Genomic DNA, 14,057 nt, shown 5'->3' with positions numbered 1-14,057 from the left:
CTAACTGGCTAATGGCCAAATTGCACCATTTAAAGTATCCGACTGCAGATAAAATGAATTTAAAATTGTTTTTTAAGTTATCGAAAACTTTTAGTGGAGTAATAAGTTAAATATTTGCCTCCAGCCTGGAGCCTAGTGGAAGAATAAAGTAGCAGAAAGTGGAAAATATTCCATCACTAATCAATAAGTCCTGAATTGGACACAGGATGTGTGAACAATGACACTGAATGGGAAAGTCTGAACTTTGTAGCATCACATGGTTAACTGATAACATCTCAAGATGTCACGCAGGTCATTCTTCCTGGAAAAAGAGAAATAAGCGATATAAAGTGTCATTAAAAGAAAGATAAATCAAGAGATAACAACCGTAGTTTTACCTTTTATTTCAATACAGTTAGCATTTGGTCATTCTTTGTACAAAAATAATAAGATTTACGATCACATGGGAGACAAAAGCACATGCATTCACAGTTGAGCTCTCGAGTTTTGGTAAGACATTCATTACAAAAGGAGCCGTGAAACCCCACGACCAGATATACAAAAGTTGGAAATCAAAAACAATAAATATTTACAAACTTTTATGCTTTTTGTAAGGCCTGATTTATTGCCAAACCCGACAGTCTTGCCTCTAATACTTTACTACCGTACGTCAGACCTTTGTGTCCTAAATGCTTGAAAAAATCCTTTTTTCACATTACTAACATTCATGACAGTGTGAATATTCTTGATGTGAAACATTTAGGGGCGTCTTTTTAAAGGAAAGAGACAACTGTGTTTAATCCAAGTCTGAAATATGTTTCAGTGCTAACAGGGGGCGAAGGTGTCAGCTGTTAGTCACAATTCCCTCCAGTCTCCTGATTGTGTTATCAATGAGAATCAGGCTGGAGCAGTCATGTGTTAGCAAAAAGATTGCCATCTACGAGAACTGACATTTAGACATCCAGCTGATTGAATAACCGATGGAAAGACGGTGTTTTGCTTCCCGATTACAGTTTTTTATCTCGATGATTTCCTCGCCCGACTGATGAGGGGTGCTGCAGTGGAAAAAAAGGGCATTCATGATAATGATTAGTGGCTTTGACACACTATAGTGGAAGACAACAGGTGGCCTGACAGCTCTTCCATGTCAGGACTTTATAGATCATTTTATCTGCCTTCAATTCACTTCTGCTTCAGGCTTCTTTTTCTTCTCTCAAGTCCTTCCTCTGTTCCTGAGATGTGAAATGTGTCTTATCTTAAGAACAAGACATGTTAACAGCAGACTGGCCAGTCCAACTTCTGACAATTTAAACTGACTGCACATATCATGCACTATGGGGGTGTCCTTTCGTCAAACAGACGATGCCACCAGTCAGATTTTCAACCATTCTGTCTCCTCTGTGGTTGTTCAGTTACTTCTGTGCTTCAGCTAAGGGCACTGAAGGAGAGGATGATATCCATGTGATTGGTCACGATGAGGGATCTTTGTGTTCGGCCTTTTTGCTCACTACTTGTTCTGCCGCCAGCATTTAGAGGTGCTTTCCAGTGGAGGATCTTCACAGCGCCGTTTCTGTGCAGCATGCCCTCTTTCTGCATTGAAACACGACACAAAGGACACACGTCAGGATATGATTTAAGGTTCACACGGTATCAGCCTGCATTTTGTTTTGTGAATCAGAATATACCTGGCCTTATTACTTCCTTTTGCAGTTTGCAGTGGTAGCTTACTATCGTTGTTCAATATGTCTGGCTTGTTTTGCCAGAACAACAGTAGTTTAGTTATGCTCTGTGATAAGGTCAAGCATTCCAGTTACCAGTTCTCAAAGGCCAACAGTGATCATGCAGGCCACTGATAGCAGCTATTTGATTTCAAGCTACCAAATGACCTAAGTCTCATGATGTTTTTGAGAAATAACATGTATGTATCTTGCCTGCACTGTACAATAAGTGTATGTATGTATCAACGTGCAAACAACTGAAGGTCAGCCATCCAACCTACAAAACCCACCTGGACCTCGGCTGATCCCCGTGTTGACTCTTCCGACAATACTGCGATTCGTGCCATTGTGATGATTGACGGGTACTGTTGCCAGCAGGCCTGCAAGGACAGCAAAACATTTTAATTTAGCCACAAGAAAACAGTTGTTTCGGGGAAAAAATTAGGAACATTAATTTCTTTTTTTTGAGGGTGTGAAAACCGTTCTTTAGCCTGAGAGAAATCTGTGGCTAACAACTCAAACATGAGTGAGTTAACTGATTAAGAGAACAAATGTCAGAGCTTCAACTCAAAGACTGAGTGCTTTGGAAAATGTGGAACTAAAAGCCTAAAAAGCAGCTGATTGGTGATAATGTTCGTATGGTAATTACTAGAGAGCCAAATCATTGCAATTTTCTGCAGTGAGGTCACAGAATCATCCGTCAGTAATTGTACACTCAGGCTTTCACACTGCAGCACCTGAAAGCTGTAAAACTGAACCACAAAGGCAACATCTATCTGTTTAGACCGGTGCTTGACCTAGATAAGCTGACAAGGATGTGCATGGATATTATCAAGAAAATTAGACCTTTCTAATCAAACATGTGAACCCTTTAAAGCTTTTTATTTCTGGGCTCATGAAGTGTCTCCACATAGTTATTGCTAATCATTATATTGCTAATATGTTTTTTTCCCCAAGTATTTAAAAACACATCGAAATGACAGCATGAAAGTGTGAGTATGAGTTGATCAGTATCTGGGTCATGTCCCTACCGAGTCCTCTGTAGCAAGAAAGCTGCTGGTAAATTTGCTTCATCCGCTCGATGTTGATGCGGCTGGCCCCAGCATGGTTCACCATGGGCTTGGGGTAGTGGACTCCTATGATGCACTTGACTGACTTCTGCAGTTCCTCCGGGGCGTTCCAGGGATCGTAGATGTATTGGGCTGGAAAGCCTCTCAACACGGGCAGATAACGCCTGTGAGCAAGAAACAGAAAGCAATTAAAACAGATGTGGACGATTAACAAATGGGTGGAACATGATATAAGCTACAAGAGGCTGATGTAACACATGACAGAAATATGTGACGGCTTCAGATGCGCCATATTACATAAACTAGTGTTTAACCTCTATTAATATTAAGAGTAAAAGCTCATTATTACATTCCCCATTAAAAAGGGGTTATTCTAATTCTTTAAGGAGTGTTGTATGAGGTAAACTGATACCGTTACATCTTTTTATGCTTTAATCAAAGCCACCAGACTCTGTTGACAAAAACTGTAATTTTACCTCGAGGACATGGGAGTTGCCTGGCCGAGTTAGGTTGTTTGTGTTATCATGGGACTTCAGTGTTTTGTTTCAATGCACCAAAGTCACACAATAAAACAGTCAAACAAATCGATCACGGCAGTGGTAGAGCACCAACTCCCGTGTTCTGGGAGGTTAAATGACTGTTTTTACAAATACAAAAATTCTATTTGTTGATGTTTTTGTTATCCTGGTGCAACTGTGACGAATCATTTCCCCCATGTGAGGCTACAAAAGAGCACAAGGTAGCCGTGAGGTTTTAATCACCCATTCTGATTTTATTGCAGGGGGCACACGTACAAATCAGCCTTTCAGAGGCGGCTGCTTTTATATTCATGTGATGCAGATGAAAGTAGCGACTAACCGTATGAAGTCTCCGTTGGGATCTGTGCGTCGCCCAAATCCCACGGGACAGTAGCAGTGGAAAAACTGCTGGAAAAAAGAGCTGCAAGAAAGCCACATCCAGCTGCCGGCGTTCACACTCCAGTCGGCGTCTATAAGCAACTCTTCAAACGCCTGCACGAGAGAAGTCGAGAAAATGCATGTTAGTAATTTGAACCATCAGGACAGCACCTTCATTTACTCCAACTGTTCTTTTAAGGACCAAGTGTAAACCCTACATACTAAAAAGCCTTTTCCTCTGGTCTTACCTTCATGCCTTCCTCCCAGCTGATCCACAGGTCTCCTCTGGTGAGGAAGCAGGCCACAGCGTGCCTCGCCAAATGATGGATCCACCCCTCCTGCCTCAGCTGTGTCATAATGGCGTCTATCCAGGGAAAGCCCGTCCGTCCCTCTGCCCACTTGGCCAGTGCCTCAGGGTTTCGGTCCCAGGGGATCTGGACACACATAGGGTTTCCCTCCATCTTGTCAAAGCAGGGGTTGTTGGTGGCAGTCGTATAGAAGAACTCCCTCCACAACAGCTGGCCGTACAAGGAGAGCGGTGGGTTGTTGTCCTTCTTGACCTGACGAGATGGAGCAAACAAAGGTTACAGGATACAGTAAGTGAGTAAAAACAAGACGTGATAAAACATAACGTTTTTTTCCCAAATATGAATTGTTCGTGTTGGTTCATGTCTCGTCTGTGGTCATTCGTACCTTCTTGTACAGGTCAGTGAGTTTGAAGTAGAAGAGGCGACAGGAGAGACATCCGAAGCGCAGGTAGGGACTGAGGCCTGTGGGACTGGCCAATAGGGAGTTGGCGTTCATACGTGGACGCTCAAAGTTTGCCACCCATGCCTGTAAAAACAGATTCATTCAGATAAAGCAAGCAGCTTTGACTAAAACAATACCACTCTGATCTCTGAGAGAAAATCTCCAGCTGAGATCAAATGGGATATGAAATATTGAGTCTCAGGCCTCATTACCAGAGGCATGAAAGAGGTCAGACAAGATGCTGTTGATGGTGAATTAGTTTAGAATAAACTAACATCTTGTCACATTGTGTTTTGGTCTAAATCACATATTCACTTTTTTGCTATCTTTAATATGTTGGTGTCAGCCATGCAAAGTTGTTTCTGATGATTAATCTTTGCTTTGTAGTTTCTAAGATTTTTTTCTTTTTCCACACATTCAAAGCTAAATGTCATCCAAAAGTTGTAAATCATCATCATGCTCCACCTTCATCTATTTCTATTAAAAAATTGTCTTCATGAGATGGGCTTCGTTATTGGTTAATTGGCCAAAGCCAAAGTTGATGATAACTGTATGTTTTTTATTTTGTGCATACACTGTGTGGTAAAACGTCTTTTTTACCTTCCTCTCCAGATGCCTCTCTAGCCTCATGAGGGCTTCTGTTTCTCCACCTGGCCAAACTGCTGTGGGCAGACCGTCCGTATCAAAACCTGAAAAAAACAACATAAATGTAAACTGTAAGCTGGGCAGCGCTTGTTTATATACAACATGACCAGTGTATTCGTGCACACAGACAGTTTCCGATGAGGGAAAAACATTACCAAGCTCTTCCAGGGAGGGCACCCCAAACTTGTCATCATGGTCGTCGCTGATGGGTGTGGCACAGTTTCTGATAACCTCAAGTGTGACTGTCTCCGCGGGGAGCTCCACGGCATCCATACGGTTGATGAGGCCCTGGAAGCGCTTGTACGTGAGAGGAGGGTGACCATCGTTGAGTTCTATGATCCTATAGGAAAGAAAAATGTAAATCATCAGACAAACAGGCAGGGACAATCCACACTGTTTCAAACCCACTGCTACGGGACATTTGATTCAGATGATACCGTGTCGTCACTCACTTGGCCAGATCGTAGAGGGTGTGTGAATTTCGCACCGTGACCTCCACCCCGGCCTCGCAGGCCAGTTTCTGAATGGCAGCATCGCGTTCCTTGCTGAACGGCTCAGAGTCGTATTCATAAGATAAACGGTTGATCTGCCATTCCTGAGGAGAAAATTAATACACACGCACATATACAGTTAAAGATATGACTTACTGGTTTGTGCTTTAAACAAACTGTTTCCACTCTGTTGTTAATCTACCTTAAAAAGACGAGGGAAGACATCTGTGGGCTGGCCTCTGATGACGAACAAGCGGGAGTTGAGTTTGCGCAGGCTGGCATCCAAGTCCTCTAAACACTGCAACAAAAACCTGGAACCAAACAGACAGAAGGATCGTTTAATTAGTTAATACAGCTGAGATAACCTCCTCACACTAAATGCAATCAGGAGACGACTAATCACAGATGTAGCTACACCACAACTGCTCCTGCACCAACATGGTGTGTGTGTGGTGTGTCACATTTCAGTCCTCATTGTGTTTAGCTTGTTTGATAAGGAGTTGTTTATATAGTAGGAGTCAGCGTCTCAGGCTGTTGCTTAGCATGTGAGCGGTTAAACTTCCTTCAGCCGTGAATCTGCAAATATAGATAGCTGGGAAAAGTTTGTGGCCACGTTACACAAAGAATTAATCACAATAGTTAACCATCCCCAGCATGACAGAAGGCAGCAATAGTTATTGTCACCATTGTTTTGACAGCGCGCTATTTAAAGAAAGCATCACTTTGGCTATATGTTTATCAAAACTTAAAATTAAGAAGACACAAGCATTAGATTCAGGCCATACCACTGAGACTGTGTTACAGAAATTAAATATTAGGCTTAGAATTAAACACTAACCTTACAACTAATTCAACTTAAATGTGATAAATCATTTGAATCGCACTGCAGCAGCACAAGTCATTTACAGTTGTGAACATAGCATAACATAATATCTTGATGTAGTCAAAATTAAAATTATGATCGTCACTTGATCAACACGTGATATAAATAATATATTCAGACTCATAAATGAAGAGAGTGCACGAAGTGGAAGTGTTCAGGTGAGAACAGGGAGCCCTCTTGTGGTGAAATGTTTTTAAACAAGCACCAAACACTGACACTGCACTTGCAGTACTGCATGTTACTGAGGACGGCAGCAGAATGACGACTACATAACAAGATAATCAGACTTTTTTTTTCTCCCTGCTCAATGCTACTCTCTAAATAATTCTCTTGTGGTATTAACATGAATACTGATGAGTAAATTCTGTGTATTCCTGAAAAAAATACTAAAGACTCCACATTTGAAGTTAAAAAATATTAAACTATCAGTCTCTTGTCCTGGGTTTTCATCAACACTTTTTCTGCTTACTCTCTTCATACCCAGCACATTAAAACAGTAGCAGCAATCTTTAAGCACTGACCACTTGACAATGCTTCAGCTTGTCTAGGTATTAAAACGGAGAGAAGTCATACAAAGGGAGGGCCAGCACTGCCAGACACTTTGAAAAGCTGTCAATGTGCACACAGTGACGTCAGAAAACCTGAACGCTGTCGATGTCTGTGATGAGTCAGAGATAGCTTGCACGTGAGGTAAATGAGGTAGTGTAGCTGACCGGAGAGGGTGCAGTGGAGGCTCTGGTGAGTGTGTGCCTAATGTAGGTCAAAACTGTGAAGGGGTATGATGACCCAGTTTGACTGCACTCCATTCAGGGCTGAGCAGCAGAGATATTAAGCGGGAAAAATGACTTGCATCGTCATGGTGGCTGGCCACCACGATTCACTGCGTGCAGCAGGGCTGCAACCAACGTTTATTTTCATTCTTGATTTACTTGCAGATTATTTTCACGATTAATCAATTAAACAGTTGGTCTATAAAAGGTGACACCTTCAAATTACTTCAACCATCAGTCCAAAACACAGAAAAACGTTCATTTACAATCTTCATCTAATATCATAAGTGCCAAAAAAGCAGCAAATCCTCACATTTAAGAAGTTGGAACCAGCAACTGTTCAACGCATTGCCTGAGAAATTACTGAAATGATTAATCAATTGTCAAAATAGAAAGGAATTAATTATCTTTTCGATTGTTTAATCGATTAACTGACTAATGGGCCTTTACAAAGGGCCTTCTCTGGACATGAAGGTCAAAGTCCTATTTCCATTACAGTAATAGACTCCCCACTCATCCAAAAGCGACTGTGTGGCTAACTGATACAATCATGGCAACGGTTATATTCAAACGGGCAGTCAAGGAGAGAGGAATGAAGATTATCAAGCTCTGTGGATTGTCAACCACCACAATATCCTAAACTGCGCTCAACAACCAAATACAGCTATTTTTTTCTGTTGGCTCTCAAGTGATGAAAAAGTAAATTAGTTGCAAAGCAAAAAAACCCCAAAAAAGTCCATTAACCACATATATCACTGATGATTACACTACAAAAGACAGCAGACTGTATATTGATTGAAGGTATGAACTGAACCCTACACCTCAACTTGATACTGGAAGAGACCCAAAAAGCATCTTGATATCTTGAATGCATACATGACAAACTGGACAGTCAGTTTGTATTTGTACAGTAATACTTTAGCAGTAACATTAGATCAAGTCTGAAGACACTTTAAATACCAAGTGGTCCTATTTTAAAGCAGGATTTAGGCAGGTTAAATGCTTTATGCTCGATGTTTTTGTTGCATGTTGGGAGCTCAGGGGGGAGTGACAGTGACAACAGGGTTCACATGAGGACATCCCACGTGTACACTTCAAATACAGGCTATATCCAAACACATACACTGCTCACTATGTAAAAAACAATTAGTGTCTCTTTTGCATACAATATTGCCACAAAACATATAGCGATAAAAACAATGCAATCATGCATTATGGATTACATAAGCAGTCTGACACACCATATAATGTAAAGGAATTATTAGTTATAATTAAAGGATATTAGAAGCAATACTTCTTAGGATTAACCAGAATTTAAAACACAAGGTACATTTGCACAGACCAGCAGGTTCAGTCAGGTGCAGCTGTGATATCATTAACATGGATAATCAGTGGTTGTAAATAGAGGTCACTTGATTTGGGGTTGAGGTCCAGAACCTCCACCCACCCACATCTAGCAAGTTCTGACATCATGTCTCGACCCTTACCTCCACCTGTTGATGCCCACATTGGAGGACCCTGCGAACCAGGGGTCCAGGATGTAGATGCATCGCAGGCTGTCGGCTCCCCGGATGGAGTCCCTCAGGGACGGGTTGTCGTGCAGCCGCAGTCCCTTCCTGAACCAGTGGACGGTGTTGACCACCATGTTACCCGCCTTCTGTGTGTAGAAAGAGAGGAGGTGGTGTCCCAAAAAAACAACAAAGATGTCCTCTTCTGTTGTTTGGTGGTGGTTGTTGTTGTTGTTGTTGTAGCTTTTCCAGCAGGGTTGTGTTAGCAGAGTCTAGCTTTAACCTTGCTCCATGAATCTATCCACAGAGTTGAGTCTCCTGACCAGCGGTGGTTGCATGTGTGGAGAGCAGGTGACCACGGCAGCCGCAGTAAAAAAAAAACACAGGACAACTCCTGCCTCGATTAGTAGCAACGATGAAGTGAACACATTAGATGTGAGATAACTGAAAAGAAATCTGTTTCCCAGTCGGCAGCGATGAAAAAGATTGTTTTTAGCTTCGTAAGCTGTCTCACGAGGTGTCAGTTGAAGCTAGCTTGCAAAAAGTTGACGCGCGAAAATATTTCCGGTAGTTTCCCACAGGTGACACAAGTCCAGTTCAAGTTAACAGACTGTAAACTTCAGAATAACGTTAAAATCTCTGTATAAAGTGTAGCGCTGACCTGACGGACCCGTCCTGGAGGAAAGCTGCCCTCTGTGTATCAACATCTCCACCCACAGCGATACGCAGTGAGAAATGCAGCGCTGTGATTGGCTGAGGTCGACCGTTATACAAGTGCTCCCCTGTCACGTTTCCGTAACGTGCTTTCTTACCAACGCTAAAACGCTGCGTACGCTCGTTTTAAACCACCTAAACGTCGATATTATTTCATATTCTCACAACAATTTGTCTTTGGCTTAATATTCCGGCAACAGAAAGTCAAAACAACCCCTAAAAGTGTCTGATGTAAGCAGCTAATCAGAGGCTTTGGACGGAGTTATGTGTACACTCAGAAGTACCCGGATGAGCACATGCCGCACGGCGAGGCTCGGCTCAGATCGGGTGTGTTCGATTTGACACACAGGACGCACCGCTCCCGCTGCTGGTGTGCGTTTGTAGCAGCCATAACCAAACCCCGCCCACTCGGGGCAGCGATAATCTATAAACAATGTGATCCTCGTTAACTTACATAAATGAAAAAGTTGGGATAATAACATGCGCAGGAGATTATCTGCAGCAGAGTCAGGTTGTTGTTGTCTGCGTTTCTGTCTTACCATGAATGCAAATTACAGTTAAAGAGAAAAATGCACTTTGTATTGTGCTGTAATCTAATTATATTGGATAATGTCAACACACACAGACAGCAGCAGGCCTTGTTATTATGTTTCCAGTGACATTGAAATGTGACTTCATGTAGGTGAAGTGTAATTTACAAATAATTCAGATGAGTTTAATTTATTTATTGTGCTGGGAACAGTGTCACTTTGCACAGGCAGTAGAATCAGGCCAGAGGCTGCCATTGTGTTGCTGTTATATGATCCAAAGATGATGCTCTGCTGTTCTGAATAGAGAGAGATTAGAAAAAAGCATGGACTGCAGACAATGTGTGACCTTTGATGGAGGTTGGATTTGACCTTTTTTCCCCACACGGGTATTATTTTATTTGTGAAATGGCTTAAAAGCAATTTCTATCTCTCTCTCTATATATGATGTTCAAAAAATGATTGACCCAGGCCCGTGGTGCTGAACGATCTTCTCTTATATCTCTCCTCGCGGGCTTTTATCTTGTTCTGAACATTTCACATGGCAATTTTCTATTCCTGTTATCTAGAATAGACTAAGGGGGAAACAGCTTGACTCAAAACACCCCGCGCAGTGCTTCAGAAACTGAGATCTAACTGTAAACAGCAAAGCTAAATATATAAGGCAGTAAAGTCAGTGCTGCAGCTAATCCTGGCGTATTCATGACACCGGTTTTCTTCAGGGGCTGCAGCGGTGGCCTGGTGTTCCTGGGCCAACACATCCCTCACTTCCAGAGTCAATTATAGTGGATGTGCCTGTAAACCCACAGCAAGATGGGTTTTTTTCAGGCGTACCTTTGCTTTCCAGCATCACACATTTAAAGTGGTGAGCTCAGGCCTCTAAATGTAGAACAACATGTAATTAAACAAGTAGTTTAATTGCATTTTGTAGCATCTTACTGGTAATTCAGCTAGATCGTATTTGCATAGTGATTCCAGGAAATTACTTTTTTCCTCTCACTGACGGTATTCAACACCAAATGGAGGCAATAGTGGCTGTGTTATGTTTTTCCTTTATTTAGGCTATGACCTGTGAACAAGTTGGGATTTTTTTGAATAGCTGAGTGGCATTTCTGCATTTCTTTCTGTATATGACATGTGCATTGTGTGAATTCATGGATAGCTTGCCAAGCAAAAGTAACCTCCTCAACACTGTGCTGTATAATAACACTGTGCAATATGTGCTGATTTTCTTGAGTGGAGCTCCGAATCGTTTTGCTTCTCACTGATTAGCTTTTCCTGACTTTTCCAAAAGCCACTCTCCAAATACTTTAGGTAGTCATTTCTATTTATTCTGATTGCTCATGTCAAAGACTTGGCTGCACCTTAATTGGCTGTGTTGAGTTAATTAAGCTGCATCAGTGTTGTAGGTTATAGTGATCAGAGCAAACAGCTGCACTCGTAAGATAAGACCAGCTTCATTTAGTAAATAATGCACATTAAAAAAACATGCATGTAGTTTTTGCGAGTGGACTCTAGATGGCAGTCTTCACCAAGTATTGTTGTTGAAAAGCCTTGGCCTCCTCTTCATCACAGTCTCAAGGCTTTTGTTTGATGCTGTGAGACAGTAACACGTCTAACATAACTAGCACTGAACCAAAAGTTGAGAATTTAGAAAGAAAGTGCACGACTGAATGGTTGAGGCGAATCATGAATGTCTGTACCAAATGTTAAAGCAAAATATTTCACTCAAAACCATAAATGTCAACCTCTGGTGGCAAACGAATGACTGTACAAATATTTCTGCCAATCAGCCCAGATGAGGTTGAGATATCACCAAAGTCAGGTATATATCCTCTGGGCACCATGAATATCTGCACCAAATTTCATGGCAGTCAATAGTTGCTGAGATATCATTGTGGACCACGGTGGTGGACAGACCTTCAGGACAACATCACTGTCCTTGGACTCGTGTCGAGCTCCTGATGGGTTAGAAAAAGGCTTTTTTTTAAAACCACCTGTTTAATTACCTCCTCCCCGGTCGCGCTCCCTCTGACACGCTGCTCCCTCTATATTAACTCTGATTAAATAAAGTCAGTCAGCTTGGCGAGAAAGGTTATTTTGCCCCCAACACAGACATGAAACTGTGATATTAAATCATCTCTAGGACGATTTAAATGACATTCAAGGTGATAGCTGCTTAAATTTTTACAATAATTGATTCACCTCAATTATTTGGTGCCCAACATCATAGCCCCTTTTTTCTTCTTAAAGGATAGAGCTGTCATTTAGCTTTCAGTGAGGTTACTGAGATAAATTAACATGGATGAAATTAATCAATATCTGTGCCTCTCTGTCTGAACCTGTAGAAGGAGGGCATCACTGGTAAGGAGGCAGATCTCTCTCCTTCTCACTGTTATTCACTGTTTCTTGAAGTTGATCCTGAAAAACATGTTTTTTTTCCACACATCCTGCATCGTCTGTTTTTTTAGTCTGAACAGTGTCTTTTAAATGTGTATGTGCAGCAATGTTACATGCTTGCAATGTGTTAACAAGCCTCTTTCACAGCACAACATTTAAAGGACAGGTGTAACTAATAACAACGGTGAACAATGACAGAGCAAGCATGTATAAACACCAGGAGGCTGAAAAACATGATGCAGCTGAATTAAACCCAGCCATCATTAATTTAGTGATTTACACCTCTGAGATGGGAATGTTATCTTCCTTCCTGGAGCTTCAAAGCAAAACAGTGTTGCAGCACTGGAGAAGATGGGGGACTTGGTTGCTTTGAGTGTAATAAACAGCAGAAAAAGAAGAGAAAGCAACAAAATAAAAAGCCTTGAGATCTGAAGTTGATTTGAAAAGATGTTTTATAACATTGATGTGCACCCACTTCAGACAGGGTGCATGATGATGCTTTAAGTGAAGATTTGGGCTTAACAAGTGCAAGTAAAGTCTTTTCAAACCATTTTGGGGTTCAAAGGGCTTCTGGAGACTGTATGGAGCCATTTTATGGTTTTTTTTAGTCCCCAGCTAATTCAGTTGTGTAAGAAAAGTTGTGTTTTTTTTCTGTGAAGCTCCAGAAATGTGTTTTGTGGAAACTATTAAAATTCATCTGTGAATGATAATGACTGAATGTATCACTGATGGGTGAATTTGTCCTTTAAGCTGTCTTTCCCTTACAAATAAAGTGGCGTTTCACTGCACAACACCAGGGTTCACTGTTGCTCCAGAGACACTTGCAGCCTGCTGTCAGATGCAGAAGCTTCAGTTTCTCTGCAGCTCAGATGCAAAACAGCTCCAATCCAACAGATCTGTCAGAAAAATCTCCACTTCAGGGAGTAATTACTTTTTTTTCTTTTTAGATTAGATTTTTTTCCACCTCGTAGACAATTTTTCTACTGGGCTTTTTTATTCACACTGAGCTAGTTTAGTCAGTGTTACAGTGGAGCTGCTGTTATTTCCAGTATATTCAGTGTAAACTCCTCACTGCTGCCTGACAATCAGGAACACATCTTCCTTTTTTTTTTTGGATACAATTGTTGAATCCATCATGACGTTCACTGAGGTGGACTGGGGGTTCATCCAGACTCCACTTTTCAGGGTTCAGAGGGAGGAAAGGTTAGACAGACCCTGTGAGTGAGTGATCCCAGCTAATGACCTTGAAAAGTAATTCAGATCTTTTTCATTGAGTTCTCCTCCAGAGGAACGGAGAAGAGGATACATTATGCATGCAATCTATTATTAATGCTCTTGAGTCATGTTACGATCAGACATGGGCCCCTCAGAAGATATGTGGAGAAAAAATAGCTGATCCTCTGGGGCCCTCTAAACATGTTTTTATATATATATATATTTAAAAAAAGCAGCTGCTTGTGTATTGTGTGATTCATTATTCACTGCAGTTTCTGTCTTTACTTATAACATTTAACAGGATTTCTGCAAAGTTTTGAAGAGTAAAGTTTTTCTTGCAAGTCTGCAGAGAATAAACACTGAAGCACTGTGCTCCATGTGTGCATTGCCTTCTCTTTTTTATTATTAATAGGCCTCATCAGGGTTATATTGATGACTTTCTATCGATTCTCTAAAGCAATCCAATTAAAACTCTTTGCTGCTTCATCCCG

General features: G+C 41.4%; 1 protein-coding gene across 1 annotated transcript; it reads right to left on the bottom strand.

Moving 5' to 3' along the window:
- Nucleotides 1–367: 367 nt before the first annotated feature.
- On the bottom strand, nucleotides 368–9,708 carry cry1b (cryptochrome circadian regulator 1b). Its single transcript, XM_084364250.1, has 11 exons — nucleotides 8,690–9,708; nucleotides 5,752–5,860; nucleotides 5,511–5,653; nucleotides 5,214–5,398; nucleotides 5,014–5,102; nucleotides 4,357–4,497; nucleotides 3,912–4,223; nucleotides 3,626–3,777; nucleotides 2,729–2,931; nucleotides 1,988–2,077; nucleotides 368–1,569 (listed from the first exon to the last, which is right to left on the bottom strand). Exons 1-11 carry the CDS (start codon nucleotides 8,845–8,847, stop codon nucleotides 1,487–1,489), a joined length of 1,665 nt encoding a protein of 554 aa, XP_084220376.1. The 5' UTR covers nucleotides 8,848–9,708; the 3' UTR covers nucleotides 368–1,486.
- Nucleotides 9,709–14,057: the final 4,349 nt, after the last annotated feature.

The sequence above is a fragment of the Pagrus pagrus genome (assembly GCF_965226575.1).
Source record: "Pagrus pagrus genome assembly, chromosome: 10".
Classification (NCBI taxonomy): Eukaryota; Metazoa; Chordata; class Actinopteri; order Spariformes; family Sparidae; genus Pagrus; species Pagrus pagrus.
The sequence above is the reverse complement of the archived record's forward strand: the minus strand, read 5'-3'. Positions and strand labels throughout refer to the sequence as shown.